The sequence below is a fragment of the Caretta caretta genome, chromosome 11 (genome assembly GCF_965140235.1).
Source record: "Caretta caretta isolate rCarCar2 chromosome 11, rCarCar1.hap1, whole genome shotgun sequence".
Classification (NCBI taxonomy): Eukaryota; Metazoa; Chordata; order Testudines; family Cheloniidae; genus Caretta; species Caretta caretta.
The window spans coordinates 75,127,364-75,152,252 of NC_134216.1; the positions used below are offsets into that span (position 1 = coordinate 75,127,364).

The following is a 24,889-nucleotide window of genomic DNA, read 5'->3' on the forward strand; positions in this document are numbered from 1 at the left end:
ACCATCAAGATTTTCCCAATAGGTAACACCCATGTCAGCTGGCAAACTGGACACAGAATAGACTTCATTCATATTTGGATGTTCTATCTAGATGTAAAGTTGCTATGAAGAACAGATGCAGAAGGCTAAGTTCAGGGCCCAGTTGTGTAAAGTGATCCAGGCCCATATGCCCCTGAGGAGTCCCACTAAGTCAACAGAACTACTGATAGACATAAGGGTACACCTAGGCAAATCCTTTTGCAGGACTATGACATTAAACTCTATTTGACCAATCTGTATGGTCAATAACTTCCCACATGAGATTTAAAAGTACATTTTTAAATTTAAGTAATAATGCTAAATGCTGAAGTAGCCATGTACTGTATCCTTACAGCCAGTATTTGACATAGATGTGCTTAATTTTTGCACGTAACTAGTTTTACTTTCTTACCATAATACAGATTAAATGACAATTACTTTAAATCTACAAGGATTACATTAAAATTTGCAAGAACACTTACAACAGTTTTTTGTTTAGCTTCTGTTTTCTGACATTTATGCTATAAAAATTACTTGAGTATTTTTGGCAAAAACCTAATTTTCTGAGGCAGACAGACCAAGGCCTATCATAAGAACATAAGAATGGCCATACTGGGTCACACCAAATGTCTATTTAGCCTAGTATCCTGTCTTCCAACTGTGGCCAATGCCAGGTGCCCCAGAGGGAATGAACAGAACAGGTCATCATCAAGTGATCAATCCCCTGTCGCCCATTCCCAGTTTCTGGCAAACAGAGGCTGGAGACACCATCCCTGCCCATCCTGGCTAAGAGCAACTGATGGACCTATGCTCCAAGAATTTATTTCATTTTCTTGAATCCTATTATAGTCTTGGCCCTCACAACATCCTCTGGCAAAGAGTTCCATAGGTTGATTGTGCATTGTGTGAAGCAATACTTCCTTTCGTTTGTTTTTAACCTGCTGCCTATTAATTTCATTGGGTGACCTCTAGTTCTTCTGTTATGAGGAATAAATAACAACACTTCCTTATTTATTTTCTCCATACCAGTCATGATTTTATAGGCCTCTATCATATCTCCTTTTAGTAATCTCTTTTCCAAGCTGAAAAGTCCCAGTCTTATTAATCGCTCCTCATATGGAAGCTGTTCCATACTCCTACTCATTTTTGTTGCCCTTCTCTGTACCTTTTCCAATATATCTTTTTTGAGATGGGGTGACCACATCTGCACGCAGTATTTAAGATGTGGGCATACCATGGGTTTATATCCAATTAAAACCTGAAGCCATAGATATTGTATTTCACGTAACAAGTCAGATTTTTAAAAAAAATCTGTCCCAATATCTAGAATGACAAAGCCATATAAAGTTGTAAGTGTCAAGACTAATGAAAGCCAAACTGATTACATCTTAACTGAACTGTGTATTGTGGTATTTATATACATAAAAAAAACCCTTTCCTCTTCAAGTTTTCACTTCCATGAAGAAAAGGAGTACTTGTGGCACCTTAGAGACTAACCAATTTATTTGAGCATGAGCTTTCGTGAGCTACAGCTCACTTCATCGGATGCATACCGTGGATACTGCAGCAGACTTTATATACACACAGAGATCATGAAACAATACCTCCTCCCACCCCACTGTCCTGCTGGTAATAGCTTATCTGAAGTGAAAAAACCTGGATTTGTGCTGGAAATGGCCCAACTTGATGATCACTTCAGATAAGCTATTACCAGCAGGACAGTGGGGTGGGAGGAGGTATTCTTTCATGATCTCTGTGTGTATATGAAGTCTGCTGCAGTATCCACGGTATGCATCCGATGAAGTGAGCTGTAGCTCACGAAAGCTCATGCTCAAATAAACTGGTTAGTCTCTAAGGTGCCACAAGTACTCCTTTTCTTTTTGCGAATACAGACTAACACGGCTGTTACTCTGAAACACTTCCATGAAGACATTCAATTTAAAATGTCCAGTCCACTTGTTAGCTACTATCCTGCCTCTCAGATCCTGTACCTTTTTAACTAATAGATAAATGCTAATAAGACAAACATTCAAACGGATATCACAGTAAAATCTTACATGTCTGCAAATCACAGAGACCTACACTTTCATCCTGCTTCCCACTAAAGGTTTCACAGAAGAGCCACTGTAAGGATCATAAAACTGTATTATGTTTTAATATTATGTTATTTATTATTTGTATTATCGTAGTTCCTAGGAGTCTGAGTCATGGACCAGGTCCCCCCCATCGTAGGCACTGAACACAGATGAAAAACAGCCCGTCCCACACAGCTTACAACCTAAGTTAAGTTTGCCATAAATAAGATCAAGACTGAAGAGACTGCAGTGGATTTGCAAATAGGTCAAACTGAACACTGAAGTTAATAAAATGTAATAATCTATTTCTCCAATAAATTAATAAATGAAACATCTTCAAAATTCCCTAAACGAGGTACAGAGCATGTAAATAGACAATGAAGCCTTGTTTTATGCAGGTCTTACCATCAAGTGTTTGGTAAAGATGAAGTCCTGCTGGTAGAGACTTTGCAGTACTGAGAATGATGTCTCCTTCCCAAAATTCCAACAGCTAATGGGTATAAATAAAACAACCAATTGTGAAAAAAAGCAAAAGTTTAACCCCTCAAAGTTTCAAACTGGTTGTAAAGGGTGAAATCCTGGCCCCCAAAATGAAGTTGAACAGAGTTTTACTAATGAATTCAATGAGGACAGAGTTTCATGCATTATATTTACATTCTCTCTGCAAAGCAGATAAGCAGTATGCTAGAGCACTTTTTAGTCTTGCACTCAAATATTTTTAGCCAACTGTCACAAATGATTACCTAGCCAACAAAGTTCAGATCAGGCATTTGTGCCAAAGTTTGAAAATATTTTGTCTGCACTCTACAATGAAAATAAAAAGTGACTTGAGTTCTAAAACAAAGCCATTTTTAACTCCTGTGCTATTTGTGAAACTGAACCTGACCACTCTCTGGGAATTGTGATGTTTCTTTGGTTTACTGGGGGAAAAAAAAGAGTTAGATTTCCCAGTTTGATAGTTTCAAAAAAATTCTAGGACTTCTTTTCAGCATATGCTAACTCTAATTGCTGAGTATTTTCTTAACTCTTTTTCCAGTCCAGGTCAGCAAGCTCCCTCCTAATATGCAGTTGGAAACAGCAATACCCAGATTGCAGACACAAAACGTCAAGAATTAGTCAGGTGGTTTTCAAGACTTCAATCCCCATCCACAGTGTACAAGTCTGTAAGTCAACTTTAACTTTTATTTTCATTACGATGGTAAAGGGCTTGTTTCATCATTTCCATGGCTTCCGATAGCAAAACGTCAAATACTATAGAAAATTTCTTCTTGGCATACAAAGCACAGTCGCATCCACAATTTTAAAGTTGTCTTTGTAACTCAGGTAAAGATAAAATGTTTGGATTAACACTCTTAAAAAAGTAAATACCTGAAATATCGATTGTCGCAGATCTCCTAGGGTTTTTCTTTTATCAATAGTCAGATCCAGCATACTTTCCTTCTGAGAAAGCGATGGGTGTAGGGCCCCATGGTAAAGTTTATAGTGAGAGCCCAAATGGAGGTGCAAATCAATATTACTGTCTGCAGAGTCACAGTCCATCCTTTTTAAAAAAACACATCAACAAAACATATCAATACCAACAGGCTAAAATGAAAGGTGATTTACTGCTGACTGTTCTAGAGTTGCATTCACTCTTACGGGATTGGCACACTATGGTGTTGAGCTCTCAGATTAGCTTTATATCAGCACCAGAGCCACAGGTGGGAATGTGCACAGGCCCAGTGACCCTAAGACCACCCAGTGTCAGACAGCACACTGTTGTCATGATATACACCCAAAAGGTGACATGTAATAGATATTTGGAAAACTAGTAACTCACTGATGATTAAAATTTTTGCATGATGTATATACAATAAACCCACAAAGGACCTCAAAGATATGTGCTGCAAATATGCTCTTTAAAAGTATTTGGCAGGCAGGGCCTAAACCATGCCTGTTCCAGAGAAAGGAATGAGGTTCTGCCTGTTTGAAGGTGTCTCTGATGTAAATTAAGCCAGGCATCACCCAAAGAAAAGCACATTTACATGCAAGGTAAACAAAGCCCCCAGGAGAGCAAGTGGAGAAAGATGAGCCCTTAATTTCAAAAGGGGACAGAGACTACACTCTATACCCCATATGACATGCTGAACCCCATGTTCATCCCGTTATATGATTATGGTATGCTGTGTACAAAATATTCCTTATAAGCTAAGTTTCCTCTAAGGTGCACAGCCCCGCAGGGGCTCAGGGCTGCGACGGGGAAAGGCACCTTTCCCTGCCGGCCCCAGCATAGACCTGTCCTGGACTTGCTGCAGCCAGGGGAGAGGCACCCCTTCCCCAACCCGGACCTGCTGCGGCGTGGGGAGAGGCGCCTCTTCCCCCCCAGCTCAAGTGCTGCTACTGGGGGAGAGAGAGCTGGGGGGAGTCCTCTCTCCCCACCATAGCCCCCGGGTAGCCTGCACCCCAAACCCCTCATTCCCCGGCCCCACCACTGAGCCCATACGCCCAGCAGGAGCCCTCACCCCTCCACCCACAATCCTCTGCCCCAGTCCTGAGCCCCCCTCCCACACTCCTAACCCCTCGGCCCCACCCCCACCACATGAATTTTGTTCTGTGCATCAATATGGAGGTGATGTGTCACACCTCACCTCCATACTGGTGCACAGAACAAAATTCATTCCGCACATGGGTGGGAAAAATTAGAGAGAACACTGCTTCTGAAGTATCATTTGAAAACTCAATCTGCTGAATATTATTATCCTGTTCAAACATGTGTAACACTGCACATTAAATTATGAGTTTACTATATGCTTGTTACTGAAATATGCTGTAATTCTGGGAAACACTGTCAGACCATTTTCTCAAAGACAAAGGCACCCTGGCTTGCCAGCGAGGTGCTAAAAGGCCATTACATGCTTAATCCAAGATTCACCAGCAGGGGAGTTGGAAACAAAAAATTTACAATTCACCTGAAGGACTGTTGGCAGCTTTCACAAAGGGAGGAGCGACTGACAACACACCCAGAAACACCCACAAGAATGTTTTTGCCCCATCATGCACTGGGAGCTTAACCCAACATGCCAATGGGCGGTGGGGACTGTGGAAACTGTGGGATAGCTACCTACAGTGCACCACTCTGACACTCAATGCTAGCCTTGGTACTGTGGATGCACTCCACCGAATTCACGCGCTTTAGTGTGGACACAGAAGACCGAATGTACAAAATAGCTTCCAAAAATTCGAATAGAATAATTTTGAAATAATTTTGTACTGTAGACGTACCCTCAGTGTTTCTCATCTGCTAAATTAGGATAATGATATTTTCCTTCCTCTGTAAAGCACTTTGAGATCTACAAATGAAAAAGTGATGATGAAGATACTACATACCTTCTCTTCCGCAGTTCGATGTTGGCAGCATCCATTTCATTCACGAGATGGCCAGGAACCCGATATCTTGGATTTGCTTGTGCTGTGACCAAAGCAAGCTGGTTAGTTTGGATTTAGTTGTATAAAGCCACACTGACAGGGTTAGAAGATGCTCAAGGCCAGGCCACCAAATATGGTAATCTTTTAAAGTCTTTAATGAAGAAAGTGGTGGGTTCTCTTAAATTACATGTAGATACAATATGCACATTTTATTTCTGTTTCCATTAAGTCTTACTTAATGAAATACTAGATGTAACTGTTATAAAAATTGTTGCTTGTATTTTCATTACAATAGTGAGGTAATTTGCCAGTTTGTGGAAGATGCTGGAAAATCTTGGCATCTGGAGACCATTAGCTGCCTAATTTATCACTACCATTCACACCACCCCATTAAATCTCCTGCTAACCCTTTCCTCCATTATGTAGTGAGAGGATTTTTCTATTCCTTCTGAACAGAAAATATATACAAGAACTCCACTGCTGGGTTGTTCGGTTTGTTTGTCTGAAGTAAAAGTAATTTTGTGGAGGGAAGAAGAATCTGTCATGGTTAGTATTTTTCATACCTTCAGATGGTCTTTTCAACTGGGATTTTCGATAAAACAACATGTAGGCACTCTCTTTACCCTGAAATTGTTTCTCAATATCCTTCTCCTTAATGGGCTGGACTTTTGAATCATTCAAGTCAAACCAATGGGAACCAGAAGCGCTGTCCTTTAGTACTGTACATAGACTTTCTGAAGTCCACTGGACATCATTGTTCTGAGAAGAGCTTTGCAGACCTTGTCCTTGGGAATCTGACCCAAATTGGAGCTTATGGTACATCTCCTTTAGACTAACCTTATTATCAGGACTAAGTCGAAATATCTGAGAATGATTCTGCAAATACTGAAAAGAAAGAAAAACAGTACTGTCATAATGAAGGAAACGTCTATTACTTGTGCAAAGCTGCATCTGTCACCTGCAAGCCTTTGCATGGCTTGACCTCCCTGAAATAACACCCACTTTTAGGCATCTCTGAAAAACCTGCTTCTACCATGCTTCCTATAGTGTGTTATCTTGATTTGTATAGAAAACCCCTTTTGTTGCTCCCCTCCCCCTCATGTGTCAATCCTTAGGCTGCAAGCTTCTTAGGGCAGGAACTTCCCTTCTTGTCTGGAAAGGGCCAGCCACACTATAAGCACTACCACAAACAAAGAAAAAAATACAGCATCAAGAGTGAGATCAGACTAAAGTCAGGAATTTTAAAGTTACTGGCCTCAAATCATTTGGTACTCAACTTGACACCATATAAGGACCCCAGTTTTTCAAAAGTGCTTTGCTCCTGCCTTCTGAAGAAGAATGCAGAAAGTGTAAACAGAATACAGCTTGGTTCATTAGCACACTGTAGCTTTCACAGAACTTGAACCCTGGTCTCTCTCAGCTTTTGCCATAGTCCTGCTTACCTGACACCTCCTAAAAAAGTCTACAGTGAGAACTACAGGAAAAAAAACCTTCAGTAAATTAAAGTATGAAATAATAAAGATAGGTTAGGGACTGACAGCCCAAACAGGATCCCGAAGTGAATACAGAAAACTAACAGCTACTTGGCAAACAGACATAGTAAACACCTTTGTTAAAAGAAAAGGAGTACTTGTGGCACCTTAGGGACTAACAAATTGGTTAGTCTCTAAGGTGCCACAAGTCCTCCTTTTCTTTTTGCGGATACAGACTAACACGGCTGCTACTCTGAAACCTTTGTTAAAGTAGAACTGCACAAAAATGACCAAAGGACGGGGTTGTTTCCTAACTCCCAGAGTTTTCCCTATTTAGTTTTTATTTATTGTATGTCATTCTCAGCAAGTCTCCAGAATAAAACCCATGTTGCAAGGTTTTTGTTGTTGAACTAATATCGTTCCTCAATTTAAGAGAGGATCCTCTGTTACAGTGGCCTACCTCTGGAGACAAACAGGATAGATAAGTAACATGGCAGAGTGTTGAAAAACAGCACTGATATCAAGCCCAGCAAACAGACAAATTGAAGTGGAATGTTGGGTGGGGAATAGGGCAGCAACAGGGAGAGGAAAGATGATAAACCAGAACAAGATTTTTCATGGATGAAAATTAATACTTTATACCACTGCATCATACCAAATCAGAGCTTGTGGACTTTAAATTTGTCATTCATCCATAGGACTAGTGTTTTTTGGCCTTTATATTTCAGGAGCATCCAGAGGTCCCAACCTTGATTGTACCAAGTGAAGTACAAATACACAGAAAGACACTCCCTGCCCCAGTCAGCTTACAATATAAGCACTTTATATAGTAAATCCAAACCTCAGATAAGTGTAATTTCTGATCACTAACAAAAGCACATTCTTGAAGTATCAAATGAGTTGATTTCAGTGTATGTTCATACAGTCTCATTCAAATAAGCACACATGCATTAATCAGAACATATAAGACAGATCTGTACACTAGATGTACTGACATCATGAAAACCCACACATATGTACATGCACATTATAATTGTTAACAGACATTCAATCATGACAGAAATCATTGTGTATGTTCAGAATGCTTTTTAGCTCATAGGTTATTTCTCAGTTTACTTTCAATTGCAGCAAAGAAGCTACTCCTCTAAGAGAGCGGTTTGAATTTCACAATTTAAACTATTTTTGAATTATTCAAAATGTGAAAATAGTTTTGCAGTTCAGTGAAGCTTTCTTGGGAGTGCTCAGGACTGTAAGTCATTTTCTTACCTGATTGCTCAGCTAGAGAGAGACTTGCTAGTGCTAAACTGGGTGTCAGCTCCCTGTCACTCTAGTCTGTTGGCCACCAAAACAATCTCATCAGAAGCTGTGTCAGCCTTTACTTTGCCCTGCAGATTAACTTTAGGTGCACCCCAATCCCTGAGCCCCCTTGAACAGCATTCCCCTGTAGTATCCAGCTCCTGACACCGGACACTCACAGAAATTACCAAGTTCGCTGTCTCCATACAGACAGTGGACATACCAGCCTGTCTGGTTCAGCTAAGGAGTCACACTCTGTTTATAATAAAACCAAAAATAAGTGGTTAGTCTCTAAGGTGCCACAAGTACTCCTTTTCTTTTTGCGAATACAGACTAACACGGCTGTTACTCTGAAAAAAATAAGTGTATTAACAATGAACAGAGAGTCACGAATTCAAGTGATGGTTCAGTAAGAATAATAAATACAAAAACAACCTGCTTCTACAAGACCAGAACTTAGCTCTAGCAAGTTAATCTTATCTAAAGCAGTTTCTCACCTGAAACCTTTTCTAGGCCATGGATCGGCGGGTAGTGATCGATCTATCGGGGATCGATTTATCGCGTCTACTGTAGACGCGATAAATCGATCCCCGATCGCGCTGCTGTCGACTCCGGAACTCCACCATGGCGAGAGGCGGAAGCGGAGTCGACGGGGGAGCGGCGGCCATTGATCCTGCGCCATGAGGACGCGAAGTAAGTGATTCTAAGTCGATCTAAGATAAGTCGACTTCAGCTACACTATTCTCGTAGCTGAAGTTGCGTATCTTAGATCGATCCCCCCACAGTGTAGACCAGGCCTTACAGAACTTGCTAGTTTTCAGGCTTAACCTGGATCCAGATTTTTCATGAACCACCCCCCCTCTGCCAAGGGTGTTGCTCAGTGAAATGGATAACAACATGTATTTTTTGCTTCTCCTTATATTTCCCCAAAATTAATTGTTTTGATGCCAGAAACAAGACAACTTCCCTATGGTTTTAGTTTCTGGTGTCTTTCCATGTTGATTTCACATCCCCCAACCTGACATTTCCTGTTGGACTTTCTCAAATGCAGCTTCCTTTGTGTTGGTTTCCCAGTGTTTAATTTACAATAGAGACAGCGTGGATAGGTGATTTCACACCCCCTTGTCTGGCAAAAAGCTGCTCATCCATGCCCTGTCACCCAATCCCAGCTTCTGGCTGTAAGTTTAAGGGAATAGACAGAAAGATAATATAAAAACAGGAGTGAGAAAGGAAGACGACATAGACTATGTACAGTCAATTGCCTGACACATACTTTAGGAAATACAGTTCTATTGCCTAAAGAGACATTGCTTTTTGAGCTGCCTATATGTAAAACCTTATTTGTTGTAGGCTGGGTGGGGGAAGGAGGTGGGTATTAGCACAGGACCATGGTTAGTAGTAATATTTAATAGGCGGATTCTTTCAAAGTACAGTACTAAGAGCCTGATTTTAGCCTTATTCATCTCTTTAGATAATCCGATGAGGGGGTCAACAAGCATGCGGACAAAGGAGATCCAGTGGATATAGTGTATTTAGATTTTCAGAAAGCCTTTAACAAGTTCCCTCACCAAAGGCTCTTAAGCAAAATAAGCAGTCATGGGATAAGAGGGAAGGTTCTCTCATAGATTGTTTCCTGTCTTTTAACCAGTTACCAAAGGGTAGGAATAAATAGTCAGTTTTCAGAATTGAGAGAGGTAAACAGTGGTGTCCCCCCGGGATCTGTACTGGGCCCAGTCCTATTTAACATATTCATGAACTATCTGAAAAGGGGGTAAACAGTGAGGTGTCAAAATTTGCAGATGATACAAAACTACTCAAGATAGTGAAGTCCCAGGCAGACTGTGAAGAGCAACGAAAGGATCTCACAAAACTGGGTGACTGGGCAACAAAATGGCAGATGAAATTTAATGTTGATAAATGCAAAGTAATGTGCATTGGAAAACATAATCCTAACTCTACATATACAATGATGGGGTCTAAATTAGCTGTTACCACTCAAGAAAGAGATCTTGGAGTCATTGTGGATAGTTCTCTGAAATCATCCACTCAATGTGCAATGGCAGTCAAAAAAGCGAACAGAATGTTGGGAATCATCAAGAAAGGGATAGATAATAAAACAGAAAATATCATATTGCCTCTATATAAATCCATGGTACACCCACACCTTGAATACTGCATGCAGATGTGGTTACACCATCTCAAAAAAGATATACTGGAATTGGAAAAGGTTCAGAATAGGGCAACAAAAATGATTAGGGGTATAGAACGGCTTCTGTATGAGGAGAAAATAATAAAACTGGGACTTTTCAGCTTGGAAAAGAGGTGACTATGGGGGGATATGATAGAGGTCTATAAAATCATGAGTGTATAGAGAAAGTAAATAAGGAAGTGTTATTTACTCCTTCTCATAATACAAGAACCAGGAGCCACCAAATGAAATTAATAGATAGCAGGTTTAAAACAAACACAAGAAAGTATTTTTTCATGCAACGCACAGTCAACCTCTGGAACTCCTTGCCAAAGGGTGTTGTGAAGGCCAATACTATAATGGGGTTCAAAAGGGAGATAGGTCCATCAATGGCTATTAGCCAGGATGGGCAGGAATGGTGTCCCTAGCCTCTGTTTTCCAGAAGCTGGGATTGGGTGACAGGGCATGGATAGATAGATGGATCATCAACCCTGTCTGGAACACAGATTCTAAACATATTTTCAATACATGCATACACCTTCTTAAATAACATGCATACATATATCTGGCAATACTTATGACCAGCATAATATAAGCTTTCATTTGATACCTCACACAACATCCTTTATAGATAAATACTATGACAGCAAAGTGGTAGGTGTCATGAATTTGTCTGGCCTGACAAGAGTTACACAGACTGATGACCCACCAATGGGCCTGTGTGTCACAACTCTTAAGAGGAATCATTCAAAAGGTTAAAATTAAGTTCAAACTCAAAATTCAAATGCAGCAGTTTCCTTTACTATTGCAATGCAATTCTTGAGCTGGCAAGCCTGAGAATTTACTACAAGTGGTAATTTTTTGGATGGGTTCTAAACTACCAATGAATAAGAGTCTCATTACAATCATGACTACTGAGTTGCTAATTCAAGTGTACTGTATTTTTTAAATCACCATTAATATTTCTATATGTACTGACATTTCTAAATACATTGCTATATGCATTTTCATTCATATATTAGACTTACATTACAGATTGCCTGCTGGGAAAGGAGAGCCACTGTTTCTCTTATTGTTCTTAACATTTGAAATTTTATAAGAACACAAGTTTAAAAATTTTTCTTAAACTGAAAAATGTGAAGTGATTTGTTAGTAATAGGTTTAGCGAAAATTTAACTAAATGCACCTGTTAGAGTTTTACTGTTTTTCTTACCTTTCGTATTGGTCCATATTGTTTCCTGTATTTTTTGTTCCAGGACATTCCTTTTTTCTCCAATAGTTTCTGCCCTAACTGATCCACAGGAATTTGTTTAGATTCTTCCTAAAGGAACACAGTTAACAGACTTTGAGATGAAGAAGTGGTGGGAAAAACCTCAAACACACCAACCAAGAAGTATGCAATAAACTAATGGGTTTTGCTAACCTTTGCAACAGCTTGGGTAAACTACTTAAGGCTACTAATGGAGTGGCCAAACAAGTATTCAGAGAAATCCAGTGGATGGCTACTTTTATATTAAAAATCAACTTCACACTTTCAGTCTCATGCTCCTTGCTGAATTACTAGGACAAGTTTAGATTCTTTTCACTTACCCGCCCTGTGTATTCCCCCCTCCCCCGCCCTTCCAGATCAGTAATTAACAGGGAGCAGTAAAGATCTGTTTACATACCATACCTCTGATAAAATCCCTTTCAGGATTGTCAGTGGATTCTCCATTTCTTTGGAATTTTCAGTATGTTTTTGAACCTTCTCTTCAGTCATCAGTTTGCTTTCCTCCTCCTGAAAAAGATCATTGATGGGGTCCTTACTACAAGGCTATGGAAATAAAGATTAGTAAATACTATTATTTCAAACAGAGACCTGTATTTTCCTTTGGCTTTCTAGCAGATTCTTTTCTCTTTCAGAATTATGGGTACCCATGCATAACTGTAGCAGTTAAAGGTGGAGAAAATGTCATTAAAGAGGTCGTATCAGACCACACACACACTTACTCACCAACAGGGTTGCCATAGGGGCAGGCATCATGCTGCTTGGCTGCTCCACTCCCCCCACCTCCTTTTTTTTAAATTAACTTGGATGCTCAGAGGAGCAAAATACAATTTCCACACTGGGTGGCAAAACACTTTGGCATGCAAGGCTGGCCCTATTACTTTTGTCTATAGATGGCTCCTGATCACTCAGTTACTGCCCCTCCTAATTTCCACATCCTTCCCCAAACCTCATGATGCAGCCTGTCAGATGAGATGTCAAATGTTAGATTCAAAGACTGCCAGTGCAGACAAGGTTCAGTGAACGGAAATTCCATGAGCTTTTACAGTGTAACAAAATTTTTGAAGAGGACTATCAAACCTCATACTGTATAGGACATTGACTTTTATAGATGCTGAGGTCACTGGCAATTTTTGATATGGGCTGGTCAGCCTCACAGATGAAGCTGACACCTCTAAAAGGCTTAGCTCACTGACCCCTCTAAAAGGCTTAGCTTTGTAAATTTGATAGGCCCCTTGGAGCTTAAATCCCTCTCTAAATCATATGATGTGATCTAACTCAGCAGGATAGCGAATAGACAACCAAATCTAGTCACAAGGTTTGATACCGTTTCCAGTCTCCAATTAGAAGAAATCATTCCTTGACTGAATAAAGGGTCTCTTCACATCAGCTGAGCGCATGACAAAGGCCATGAAGGACAGCTTGAGTAAATGCCTCACTAGACTATTTTTGTTGATACAAAGTGTACTTAATGCTTTAGTACAGTCAATGTTAGTACAATACAATGTTTTCGACAACCAGGAGAAAAGCCATACAAAATGAGTGTTCTAGACTTACTTTCAATTGCCAATTTCCTAATGCATCAACATCTTTGATATAAACATGGTAGTGTCCTCCATAGCAGCCACCTTTGTGTATAATAACAGAGAAGAGCTCATACATATACTCCAAATCATCCAACTGAGTCTAAAACAAGAGGAAATTAATAAAGCCTGTAAGACTTTTACACAACTACAAGGAGGATTTTACACTGTGGACAAAACTTCAGGTGTTTTAGTGGGGAAAAGGATCAATCAATGCAGTTCTCCGTTAACCACCATTATTCCAGAGCTAAAGATACATTTGAACCAAGCCAAAGATGCATTTAACTACATTAGAAGTAAAATATTTTCAGTAACAGTGGTCAACATAAAAGTAGGTTTTATTCAACTGCTGAAACATGCCAACTCGGCTCTCCCTGAAAGTACTATTCATATTTATTGAAGTATAGTTAGCAGCTCCATTAGCCAATATTGTGTTGAATATTTCAATTGAATGCTGTTGAAATACTTTTCTTTGGAAACAAAAATGTGTATCAGAAACAAGTTTACACCACTTCAAGTCATAGTTGCAATTTTCTGGAAAGTTACAAGTAAATAGTTTAGAAGTTCTAAGTTAAAAGTGACTTCTTGAGAAATGCTGGTGGGGGGGAAAGCGGGAATGTCTAATTTCACTGACCCCTCTAAAAGGCTTTGTTAACTCTTGAAACGTTGCGGAGCTTAACAAAAAAACTCACATGTAGCCTAACCTTTACAAAAATTAAATTAAAGCAAATAATAAGCTCCTCCACCAAAGAATGTTGAAAAATTCTTCCTCAACTGCCAGTTTGCAGAACTTTAAAGACCAAAACCATGGTGATTAAGATTTTAGGAAAGCAGATTTTAAAAAAGTGTGTCTGCAGTAAGTATATTATTTACATAGTTTAAGGACTAAAGATAATTACGTAAAGGCTTTGTTTTGTTAATAACTATGTTTTGGTTATATGAATGTCTAATATGACTATTCATCTGTATAGATTTCTAAGAGTGCATAAACTATCATGGTGTGACAATATACAACTGAGTTTCTATATAATGCTATTAGATAATACCAACCTAAAAATTAATGTAATGCAACAACTAACTTTCAGGTAATGAGGTTTTTGCCTGGGAATGTTCAATTAAATTTTATCTATTACTGATTTTTCCCATTTGTCAGTACTACACATTTTCGCACCACAAACACTATTAAAAGAGATCTCTTTTGGAAGGATAGATTGCAGACAGAGGGAAAGCCATACAGTTTCTTCTGTAAATAGTCTGTGACCTGACCAAAAAGGTAAAATAAAATATGGCTCATCCTGGAGATAAATTTCCTACATATTCAGCCAGAGAACAAATTAAGACAAAATTGTTCAAACCTGCTCACAAAAAGGTCTGAGGTTAATCCTGATAGGGAACGTATAGCAGCTTGTTTCCTTGTATCGTTCACACTTCTCAAAGTCAAAGTTAAACCTCAGGAGCGAGATAGTAAGAAAGGGCGGCAACTTACGTAGTTTAGCAGACTGTAAAATGAATAAAAAAGTTTTAAGTATGAGTTTATTACTGGAAAGAAGCAGAATGTCCTCCATTCTGAACACAACTCTCTCAGGCTGTCAGGAGAAAAGTTTCCCAGAAGGTTTCAATAGAAAGCAATCAGCCATTATGGATTTTGTAAGAGGATATCATCCATTAAAAAGAAGATCCCAAAGGTAATGACAGTGGAAAGTAAAAATTAAAGCAAACTATGTAAAGGAGAATTCTGAATAGCACATCGAAAGATGTTTTTCACCACATTACATATTATGTGAAACGGTTACTTGTCATAGAACAGATGAACATATAGTGACTAGTTCTAGTAAGTGCCAACACAATCACTAGTCAATTCTCTGACACTTTCAAGGGAGACCCAAGTAATAAGTAGTAGATGTTATACCACCTTTTATTCAGATCCACTCCTTGACAGGTCATCCAGTACTGGTCTAAATGTTTCTCCTTCCCTCTGACAGGTTATGAGGCCAATCAGAAAAACATCTCTGACTCCTTCAGACAGGGAGTTCAGACATACCAGTTTTGAAGGACAGAGCACACAGACAGCCTAGAGTTTACAGTCCGCTGAGATGAATGAAAGCGGTTTACAGTCTTTTAGAGATGAATAATCCTGCCCTCTTCCCCACAGAGGAAGAAGTGCATGCAGGAGTTGCAGATACAATTAACTGCACAGGGTGTGAGGAATGGTTTAAGGAGCTTGAGCTGGGGAAGCACACCTCCTGGACAGCACAGGACAGTCCTTTAAGGGCTCCCCTGCACAGTATGCTGGGCAGTGGTGATTCAGGGTCATGGGTGACTGATCCACTGCTACATGGAGGGGAGGGATAGCTCAGTGGTTTCAGCATTGGCCTGCTAAACCCAGGGTTGTAAGTTCAATCCTTGAGGGGGCCATTTAGGGATCTGGGGCAAAAATTGAGGATTGATCCTGCTTTGAGCAGGGGGTTGGACAAGATGATCTCCTGAAGTCCCTTCCAATCCTGATATTCTATGATTCTATGGATCCACTTGCCATTTCCCATCTTGTGCCCTTCACAGACATTTACAGTCAGGTGATGATGGTGTAAAATGCCACCAACCATGATCTGACTCGAAGATTCAAGAGTGCAGTGATTCTCCGCTTGTCTAGCTCTTGTACAAGTGGAGTTGCACTGATTTGCAAATTCAGCATATCTGACAAAAATAAAGACACCATAATTTTTGGTATTAATGTTTCGACAAGATTGCTGGTTTGAGCTTGCTGCTTACAGAGCAGCTCTCAGACACCTCTAAATGTCTGTGAAAACGTAATTACATCTCTACGCTGATAAAACGCGGTCCTCGGGAGCCAAAAAATCTTCCGTGTTATAGGTGAAACTGCGTTATACCGAACTTGCTTTGGCCTTGAGCATTTCGGTTATTAATAGTCACTTCCCGCCCCCTGACTGACCCCTCAGAACGCCCGATCCATCCAACCCCCCCAGCTCCTTGTCCCTTGACCACCGCCTCCAGAGACCCCCTCGTCCCTAATCACCCCCAGTACCCCAGCCCCTACCCAACCCCACTGTTCCCTGTTCCCTGACTGACCCGACCACTATCACAGAATCATACAATATCAGGGTTGGAAGGGACCTCAGGAGGTCATCTAGTCCAACCCCCTGATCAAAGCAGGACCAATCCCCAACTAAATCATCCCAGCAAGGGCTTTGTCAAGCCTGACCTTAAAAATATCTAAGGAAGGAGATTCCACCACCTCCCTAGGTAACGCATTCCAGTGTTTCACCACCTTCCTCGTGAAAAAGTTTTTCCCAATACCCAACCTAAACCTCCCCCACTTTAACCTGAGACCATTACTCCTTGTTCTGTCATCAGCTACCACTGAGAACAGTCTAGATCCATCCTCTTTGGAACCCCCTTTCAGGTAGTTGAAAGCAGCTATCAAATCCCCCTTCATTCTTCTCTTCCGCCGACTAAACAATCCCAGTTCCCTCAGCCTCTCCTCATAAGTCCTGTGTTCCAGTCCCCTAACCATTTTTGTTGCCCTCCGCTGGACTCTTTCCAATTTTTCCACATCCTTCTTGTAGTGTGGGGCCCAAAACTGGACACAGTACTCCAGATGAGGCCTCACCAATGTTGAATAGAGGGAAACGATCACTTCACTCGATCTGCTGGCAATGCCCCTACATATACATCCCAAAACGCCATTGGCCTTCTTGGCAACAAGGGCACACTGTTGACGCATATCCAGCTTCTCGTCCACTACTGCCAAGCCATTCGGTCCCTAGTCTGTAGCAGTCCATGGGATTCTTCCGTCCTAAGTGCAGGACTCTGCACTTGTCCTTGTTGAATCTCATCAGATTTCTTTTGGCCCAATCCTCTCATTTCTCTAGGTCCCTCTGTATCCTATCCCTACCCTCCAGCGTATCTACCTCTCCTCCCAGTTTAGTGTCATCTGCAAACTTGCTGAGGGTGCAATCCACGCCATCCTCCAGATCATTTATGAAGATATTGAACAAAACCGGCCCCAGGACCGACCCTTGGGGCACTCCGCTTGATACCAGCTGCCAACTAGACATGGAGCCATTGATCACTACCCGTTGAGCCCGACGATCTAGCCAACTTTCTATCCACCTTACAGTCCATTCATCCAGCCCATACTTCTTTAACTTGCTGGCAAGAATACTGTGGGAGACCGTGTCAAAAGCTTTGCTAAAGTCAAGGAACAACACGTCCACCGCTTTCCCCTCATCCACACAGCCAGTTCTCATCATAGAAGGCAATTAGATTAGTCAGGCATGACTTGCCCTTGGGGAATCCATGCTGACTGTTCTTGATCACCTTCCTCTCCTCTAAGTGCTTCAGAATTGATTCCTTGAGGACCTGCTCCATGATTTTTCCAGGGACTGAGGTGAGGCTGACTGGCGTGGAGTTCCCAGGATCCTCCTCCTTCCCTTTTTTATCCACAACCCCACCCCCTGACAGGCCCCCTGGGACTCCCACACCCTATCCAACGCCCCCATTCCCCGTCCCCTGACCGCCCCGCCCCCAGAATCTCTGAACCATCCAACCCCCCCTGCTCCCTGTCCCCTGACCACCCCCCGAGACCCTCTGCCCCTTATCCAACCCCTCCCGGCGTCCTTAACATGCCACTCAGAGCAGCGTGTCAGAGCCAGACACGGTGACGCACTGATCCACCGGAACACACAGACCCGCCCCACACAGCGCTGCTTTACCGCGTGTTATATCGGGGTAGAGGTGTACTTCCGTTGCGCAAAAAAAAAAAAAAAAAAAAAAAAGCGGCTTTCCCATACAGAAAATATTTGAAACTATTCCTAAATATATTAATGCAGATATGAATCTAGGTCAATATTTATCATTGTACATATACACCATATGCAACATGCACTTTATATTTTTAGTATCTGAACACAACGATATCTGTTAACAAATTCAATTAATACTTAACTTGTAAGTTAGACATATTTTGCAAATCACATCTACTGATATATATTTCAAATACAAAATTAACCCATTTCATATGTTCTTTGTTTTAAAAGTTAAAAGAAGCTTTCATATAGTGTACAAGATGCATTAAACATGTATGGCTCTCGCCCTATAAGGGTCGCAAGTCAGCTTTTATAGTAGTTAACCTGCCTGCTCAACACAGGGAAACTTGAGATTGTTTTCCCTTTTGCTGATCAGTGCATTTCCTACTCCTGGGGGAACTCTGTGCCAATAAATAAAAAATTCTGCATAAATATTTTAAAATTCTGCAAATTTTATTTGACAAAATAGCACTACATAATCATGCCAGTTTCAATTTTGGTAATTATTTCAAAATACCTGTGAGCAAGCATATCCGTAACAATACAGACACACACAAAAATTCCCCCAGGAGTAGAGAGTTAAAAAAACCCTTATGACAACCCAGTTCCTGCTTCTCTGCCTCCCCATGCCGGCCCAGACACTCACACCTCCTAGAGCCCAGGGATCCAGAGGGAGAAAGCCTGATGCTGGGTCCTGGGCTTGCACAGAGTCTCCTGTGCACCACCACCTCCACCCTTTAGGGTGTGCTGTGAACTGCAGCTGCTGGGAAACCTCCAGTTCCCTCCCCTCCCGCCAGCCTTATCTTCTAGATGCGAACTAGGCTCTGACAGGTCCAGCGGCCCCTAGGGGCAGTCAGCATCTTTGCAGCCCATTTCTGTGGGAATGGAAAAGGAAACTCTGCGTGCACATTAATTTCTGCAAATTCTGCACTGTGCAGTGACGCAGAATTCCCCCACATCAAAGGATAGAAATGTTGGAGGCTCAAAGAGGTTCAGCCAATGCATTTACATCTGTTTTACCCACATGGAGGTGCAGACAGGACCAGAAGAAGCATGAAAAGAGCAGAGTCTACTCCAGCTCCAAGATCAGAGTATTGGTCAAAAAGCAGCTTCATGGTTCAGAAGGTATGTCTACACTGAGACAACTTGGAAGTATATTTCTGCATTGGTGCAGATCCACCACCAGCAAGAGTGGAAGTGCTAATGTACAGCAGGCACAGGCATTTAACAACTGGTTTAATCTAATTCTGTAAAAAGTGCTAGGAAACACTCCCATTTGCCAGGGAAATTTTAGTAGCCTTTGAGGAGAGGATTTGTCAAACCCTGCGCAGAGCCATCAGTCTTAGCTAGAAAGTAAGATTCGTTCATAATCTACTTTTAACAAAATTGTTTGCACCAGCCAGTTGTGGTCTTCTGATCTACTCCAAGTTGTTTAGCCGCAGCTTGTCCTAGCCCCTCTTGCCTCCAGCCACAATGGGCATTATTTTGAGGTAAGTGAAGAAATCTGCTCTTCTACACTGACAGACTCATTCAGAAAAAAAATCTTACAATTTGCTAAGCCTGAATGAACACTTGGATACTAACTCAGGCTAAACTATTATGTGTTGCAGTGGTGCTGTAAATCACTGGAAAATTATTACTGGATGATGAATTGATATTTCATACCGCCCAAACCTTACCCCATCCATCCAGGACCTAGTAAGAAACTGCAATAATGTATATGTTAACACAAGACATAAAATATTTTAAAAATTTTCTATAACCATTCTCATACCGGGGGGGGGGAAATGAGAGGTCTTTTCACATGTTCTCTGCTTAAGGTGACTGCTAAGAGTTTATATATTAATCAATTTGGCAAAGAATGCCAAAGCCCTCCCTAACGTAAAGTACCAATGCCAATCTTATCCAAATTCCTGAACTGCTGTCAAACTGGATGCTATGGACCAGCTAACCCATTACCTTTGCTGCTTCAACCAATTTGTTGCACGCTCCACATCGGTACAAGTTATCATTTTCGAAATATTCCTCTTCCACATACATGTTCCACAGGGCCTCCTCCAAGCCAGATACATCCTTCACTGCTACCGTTAGATCTAAAAAATCCTCCTATACAATAGTACAGCAGAGAACCAAAGCCAATAAGTTGTGTAAACAGATTTTGATATTTGGTATACTACAGCACATTTGCATGCAGGCACAATAGCAGATTTGCTACATATAAAGAAACACATTAACACAAGTCATGCTTCTGGATTAAGGGAATCTCTCTCATCACTTTATTTCAGCAATACTAGTATTTTTTAGGATTTTTTTTTTTTTAAAACTGTTTAATTCCTCTGTCATAATTTAGCTTCGTAAGAAATCCTAGTTGTAAAAAACATATCAGATTAGAAAAAGTAAAAATAGATTGTAAAATGTGAATGAAAAATGGAGTTTCACTGTAGTAACATTACTTACATCTCTAACCATATCTACCATATGCGATGCACAGTAACTCAGCTAGAAACTGCCACAGTGCTACTGTTTTCTTCTGATGACTTATGCCCTCACCTTAGGAAGAGCTTAGAAAATACCAGTCAAGGCTCAGTATGAACAAATACGCCTTGAGTATTTTCCATGTGTTTTGAAGTCTACAGAGTCCTAACCCATAAAAGCTGCATGGTTCCAATAAATTGATTATTAGAATGGTCAAAATATTTAATTAGCTTGGAACACTTTGTGAGGTTAAGCAAGCATTTACACGTACAGAAAATTTAACATCTTCAATAAACCGTAACCTGCTTAACAAGTTCCCAACAAGCTATGCTATTAAACACTCACAAAGCTATCCTGGAACATGCCTAGGAATTTACCTGTCTCTCACTGACATTCTTGCACTCCTTACAAACAATCTGGTTAACAACAGTCCCATGGTACAACCGATTAATAAGGTCATGGCCAGAAGTCCCCACAAGGGAAGTTTCCAAAGCACTGAACAGAATCCGATTTAACTCCTGTACATCATGTTGTCTCATCTCCTGCAAGACAACATAGGACACATTTTTAAGAAAGGGTTTATTAGTGCAGTCTGTTGCTTTTTATATTATGATGACTAAAGCATTTTCTAAAAGCAATAATCAAAAGTTACATTGGACACATAACAAAGGCCTTAAAAGGAAGCAAGATACAATGTGAGAGATGCCCACTACCAAGAGAGAAATACTGTGCTGACTTAAAAGTTTGTTTTTTTCCCTACTTCTTTCCAGCCTTAATTTACTTCCATTATTTCTGCTACATAACATAGCATAACATAGTTCTGCATAACATAGTCCAGGCCATACACTCTACTCCCACTGAACTCAGTGGGACTATTCCCTTTCATAAAGTATATGCCTAATTATTTAAAGGACTTTGAGCCTTAAGTCATCAGGCAAACAGTATCCTGCAAAAAATGAAAAACTACAAAAATATTTTTAAAATATATTTTATATCTGCAGAGACCCATTTTCTTGTTCTCCACAGGAAACAGTATGTGCTGTCAGTGGGGATACAGACAAAAAAAGAATATTTACCAAATTAAAAATATATTTCCCCAGCTTGAAAAATTCTAAGAAACTTTCTCACGTATCAAAATATTTCAAGTGCCCAAGAGTCATCCTCTCTCTCTTTTGGAAGAAACTCTTACAAGCTGGGTCCTTACAGATACCATACTGTACCTCATTGCTGTTCCATCCAAAGCTCTCAGTGAGGTCTGTTGTAGATGCAGCCTGCTGATCTAAAAGCAAAAGCTGAGCAAATAAGCGTTGTAACTGTAATGGAATTATTCGAACCTAAACGTTTGGAAAAAAAAAAAAAAAAAGGTTCAGGAAGCAACTTCAAAACCAGTACTTTAAATAAAATGAATTAGGATTTAGCACAGAAGTGAGAATAAGCCACCGTCAACCCAGTAGCACTTATGTTCTAATTATAACTTGGCCTACTTCACAATTCTATAAATATGGATAAATCTTTCCAAAATCTACATAATTGTTCATCCTTCTCAGTTAAGTATCTCTTGAGAAATTCAAATTTATTATTTCAATGGTGGTAAACTAATATACAGAAAGAAGATTAAATTTAGGTTAATGATTTTATCATATTATAAACAAGTAACTTTCTTTTGTATTTTTCCCATTTTAGTACCTCAAAAAAACCCCAAAAGAACATTGTTTTAGATTTAATTAAATCATAGCTAGGACAGCTATTGTAGCTTTGATTTACAAAGAAAACTCACTTCACCAGCAATTTATATTCCCAGTATGGTCAGAAATTGTATTCCCTCTTGATTCAACCCCACACTTTTCTGAATCAACCTACAGCAGAGGATAATAAGAGTAGATTTTAACACCTTTACATCAGGTTTATTGATATCTTCCAGAGAACCAAGTTCTTCAGGGCCCAGGGAAAACAGTGCTTCTGTAATGGAAAAGGAAACATGACTTTAAAATAAAGAAGCTTTACATTCATATGCATCATATTTTAGTTTATTTCTATGAAAAGTTAACATGCTGTACAGTTAGCAATCAAAAACATCCCAGGAAGTCCTTAAATACCTTAAGAAGTTTATTCCTGAATGACATTTGCACTTTTTTGTACCAATTTATTTTCACCCCGCCCAAATTAAATATCAATATTAAGAAACATACAAATGGTTAGATGTCTTCAAACACTGCTTCTTCATAAGTTAATGGTTACGTGAAAAGTGAATGAGCGGCAACAGCCAAAGTGAAATGGCACCCTATTTTAAAGAAGTTATAAGCACATTTGTGTCTCTATGATGTGAATTATACATAAAATATCAAGACATGCTATATGCCTTTTTGCAGAGGAGAGAGATATTAACTTTATGGACCACCTGCTCTTTGTTTTCATCTTGGCTGCTACAGCTTATCTGGAGTGAACAGTACTAAAGTGCTTTTGAAATTGGCTTTCCATTGGTAACATTTTATAAAAAACTGACAACCGTCAATGCAGAATTTCTAGTAAAACAGTGTTAATATGACATGTTGCTGGTAGGGGCAAAAGCAGGGACTTTTGCTCTTTTGGACATTCAGAGAGCTTTCTACAGATTTGACTGGACTTTCTCTGTTCTCTTGGTTTTTTACTCCAACCCTCCCCTCCCTCCACAGTATCTCCACCTCAGCTTCACTCCATACTTGCCCCTCTTCTCTCCTGTCCTTCCCTTTTCTTTTATTCAGCATATCCTCAATGAACCCCCCATCCCAAAGAAGGGGGGGAAAGCGTGGAACACAGTGTTTACTGCCATCACATCTTTCACTCTGCTGGCGTGTTCTACTCCTCCTTCCACCCTGGGTCTGTCTGGTCTATTTAGCTTGACAGCTGTTTGGGAGCAAGGACTGTCTTCTTCTGTGTGTTTGTACAGTGGACAGCACAATGGGGCCCCACTCTTGGTTGGCCCTTAGGCACTACTGTAATAAACATGGTTAATTTTAAAGTTACTTTAGAAAGTTAAATTTTAAGATACCATACCTCTAAATTCTGGCGTGAAATGCAAAGTCTGGAGAAGGGAATTGAGGTAGCAGGTCCCGCCCTGATTTTTGATACCACTTAATTTGGTGAACTCCCTTGGAGCAGGAGGCTCAGTATCTTTGGACTTTGGTTTCTTCCCTTTTCCACATTGATTATTTGACACAAAGGAAAAGTCCTCTTCAAATAAGTCTCCAAACATTGTGAAGCCACACTATAGTCCTTCAGAAATCCAATAAAAAAATCACCATTTAGCACAAAAACTGCAATATTAATTGGTTATGCAGTACATGCTAATTGAATCTTGAACATAGTGTTTTCAGAAGTTCTCAGCCTTGGCCTAACTATGTCAACACTGAAATCACTGATGCACCCATTCTATCTAGTCATCTACTATAAATCACAAAGATATCAACTTTTAGCTATAAATCAAGATAATTTAAAAGTTGTTATTGTTTTTGTACTTTTTAACATCCACAGATTTCAGTTCCTGGACATTTCATAATTTTATTCCAATCTTAGTGACCAAAGCCTTGTCTATACACAAACTTGCACCAAAATATCAGCTTTTATTGATACCTTTGCGGTTTAGTTTCAAGTCTTTAGGTGGATACTTCTTTTGGAATAAAAAACACCCTATTCTGATTTTGGTAAAAACAGGGCACTTCTCCCAAAACATGCACAGACTTGTAACCAGTGATGAGCTGGCTAAATTTTGAAGCAGTTTTTAGAACCGGTTGTTAACCCACTTCCCTGCAGGGGGCGCTGAGGCTTTGATGGGCTCCGGCCGGGAAGTGATGTAATTCCTCCTCCGGCTGCCCGGGGCGCTGCGCTGCAGGAGCCATGTGGGCTGCCGCCTGGCCCTGGACACAAGCCCTGTTGCTGCTGCTGCTGCTCCCCTGGCCCTGGAGCTCCTGCTGTGTGCTGCTGCTCTCCCCGTGAGTACCCACCACCCTGCCCGCAGCCAGCCCCTGTCTCCAGCCACCCCCTGCCCTGCCTCCAGCCACCCCCGCACCCCTTGCCCGCAGCCAGCCCCTGCCACACCCCCTGCCCTGCCTGCCACCAGCCCCTGTCTCCAGCCATCCCCTGCCCTGCCCGCACCAGCCCGTGCCGTACCCCCTGCCCTGCCCTGCCCGCAGCCAACCCATCTCCAGCCATCCCCGCATCCCCTGCCCGCAGCCAGCCCCTGCCGCACCCCCTGCCCTGCCCGCAGCCACCCAGCCCCTGTCTCCAGACACCCCCGCACACCGTGCC

The 24,889-nt window shown here is 40.8% G+C and overlaps 1 protein-coding gene across 8 annotated transcripts in view; it reads right to left on the bottom strand.

The window, feature by feature from the left end:
* Nucleotides 1-24,889, bottom strand: part of USP40 (ubiquitin specific peptidase 40) — a 58,620-nt gene that overhangs the window by 31,894 nt on the left and 1,837 nt on the right. For 5 of the 8 annotated variants that reach the window (XR_012664466.1, XR_012664467.1, XR_012664468.1 and 2 more), the window contains exons 2-14: nucleotides 23,639-23,857; nucleotides 22,497-22,564; nucleotides 21,826-21,939; nucleotides 20,983-21,147; nucleotides 20,090-20,236; nucleotides 14,660-14,803; nucleotides 13,279-13,407; nucleotides 12,127-12,231; nucleotides 11,668-11,775; nucleotides 6,062-6,383; nucleotides 5,460-5,541; nucleotides 3,462-3,633; nucleotides 2,499-2,583 (exon numbers count right to left, since the gene is read on the bottom strand). Coding sequence is in view for 5 of the 8 variants with exons in the window: in XM_048869774.2 (XP_048725731.1) it covers nucleotides 2,499-2,583; nucleotides 3,462-3,633; nucleotides 5,460-5,541; nucleotides 6,062-6,383; nucleotides 11,668-11,775; nucleotides 12,127-12,231; nucleotides 13,279-13,407; nucleotides 14,660-14,803; nucleotides 20,090-20,236; nucleotides 20,983-21,147; nucleotides 21,826-21,939; nucleotides 22,497-22,564; nucleotides 23,639-23,837 (1,840 nt within the window). In the remaining 3 variants the exon portion in view is untranslated. Of the gene's footprint in view, nucleotides 1-2,498; nucleotides 2,584-3,461; nucleotides 3,634-5,459; nucleotides 5,542-6,061; nucleotides 6,384-11,667; nucleotides 11,776-12,126; nucleotides 12,232-13,278; nucleotides 13,408-14,659; nucleotides 14,804-20,089; nucleotides 20,237-20,982; nucleotides 21,148-21,825; nucleotides 21,940-22,382; nucleotides 22,403-22,465; nucleotides 22,473-22,496; nucleotides 22,565-23,638; nucleotides 23,858-24,889 lie in introns of those variants that run through there. The other 3 variants (XM_048869776.2, XM_075118170.1, XM_075118169.1) reach the window with 3 other exon arrangements.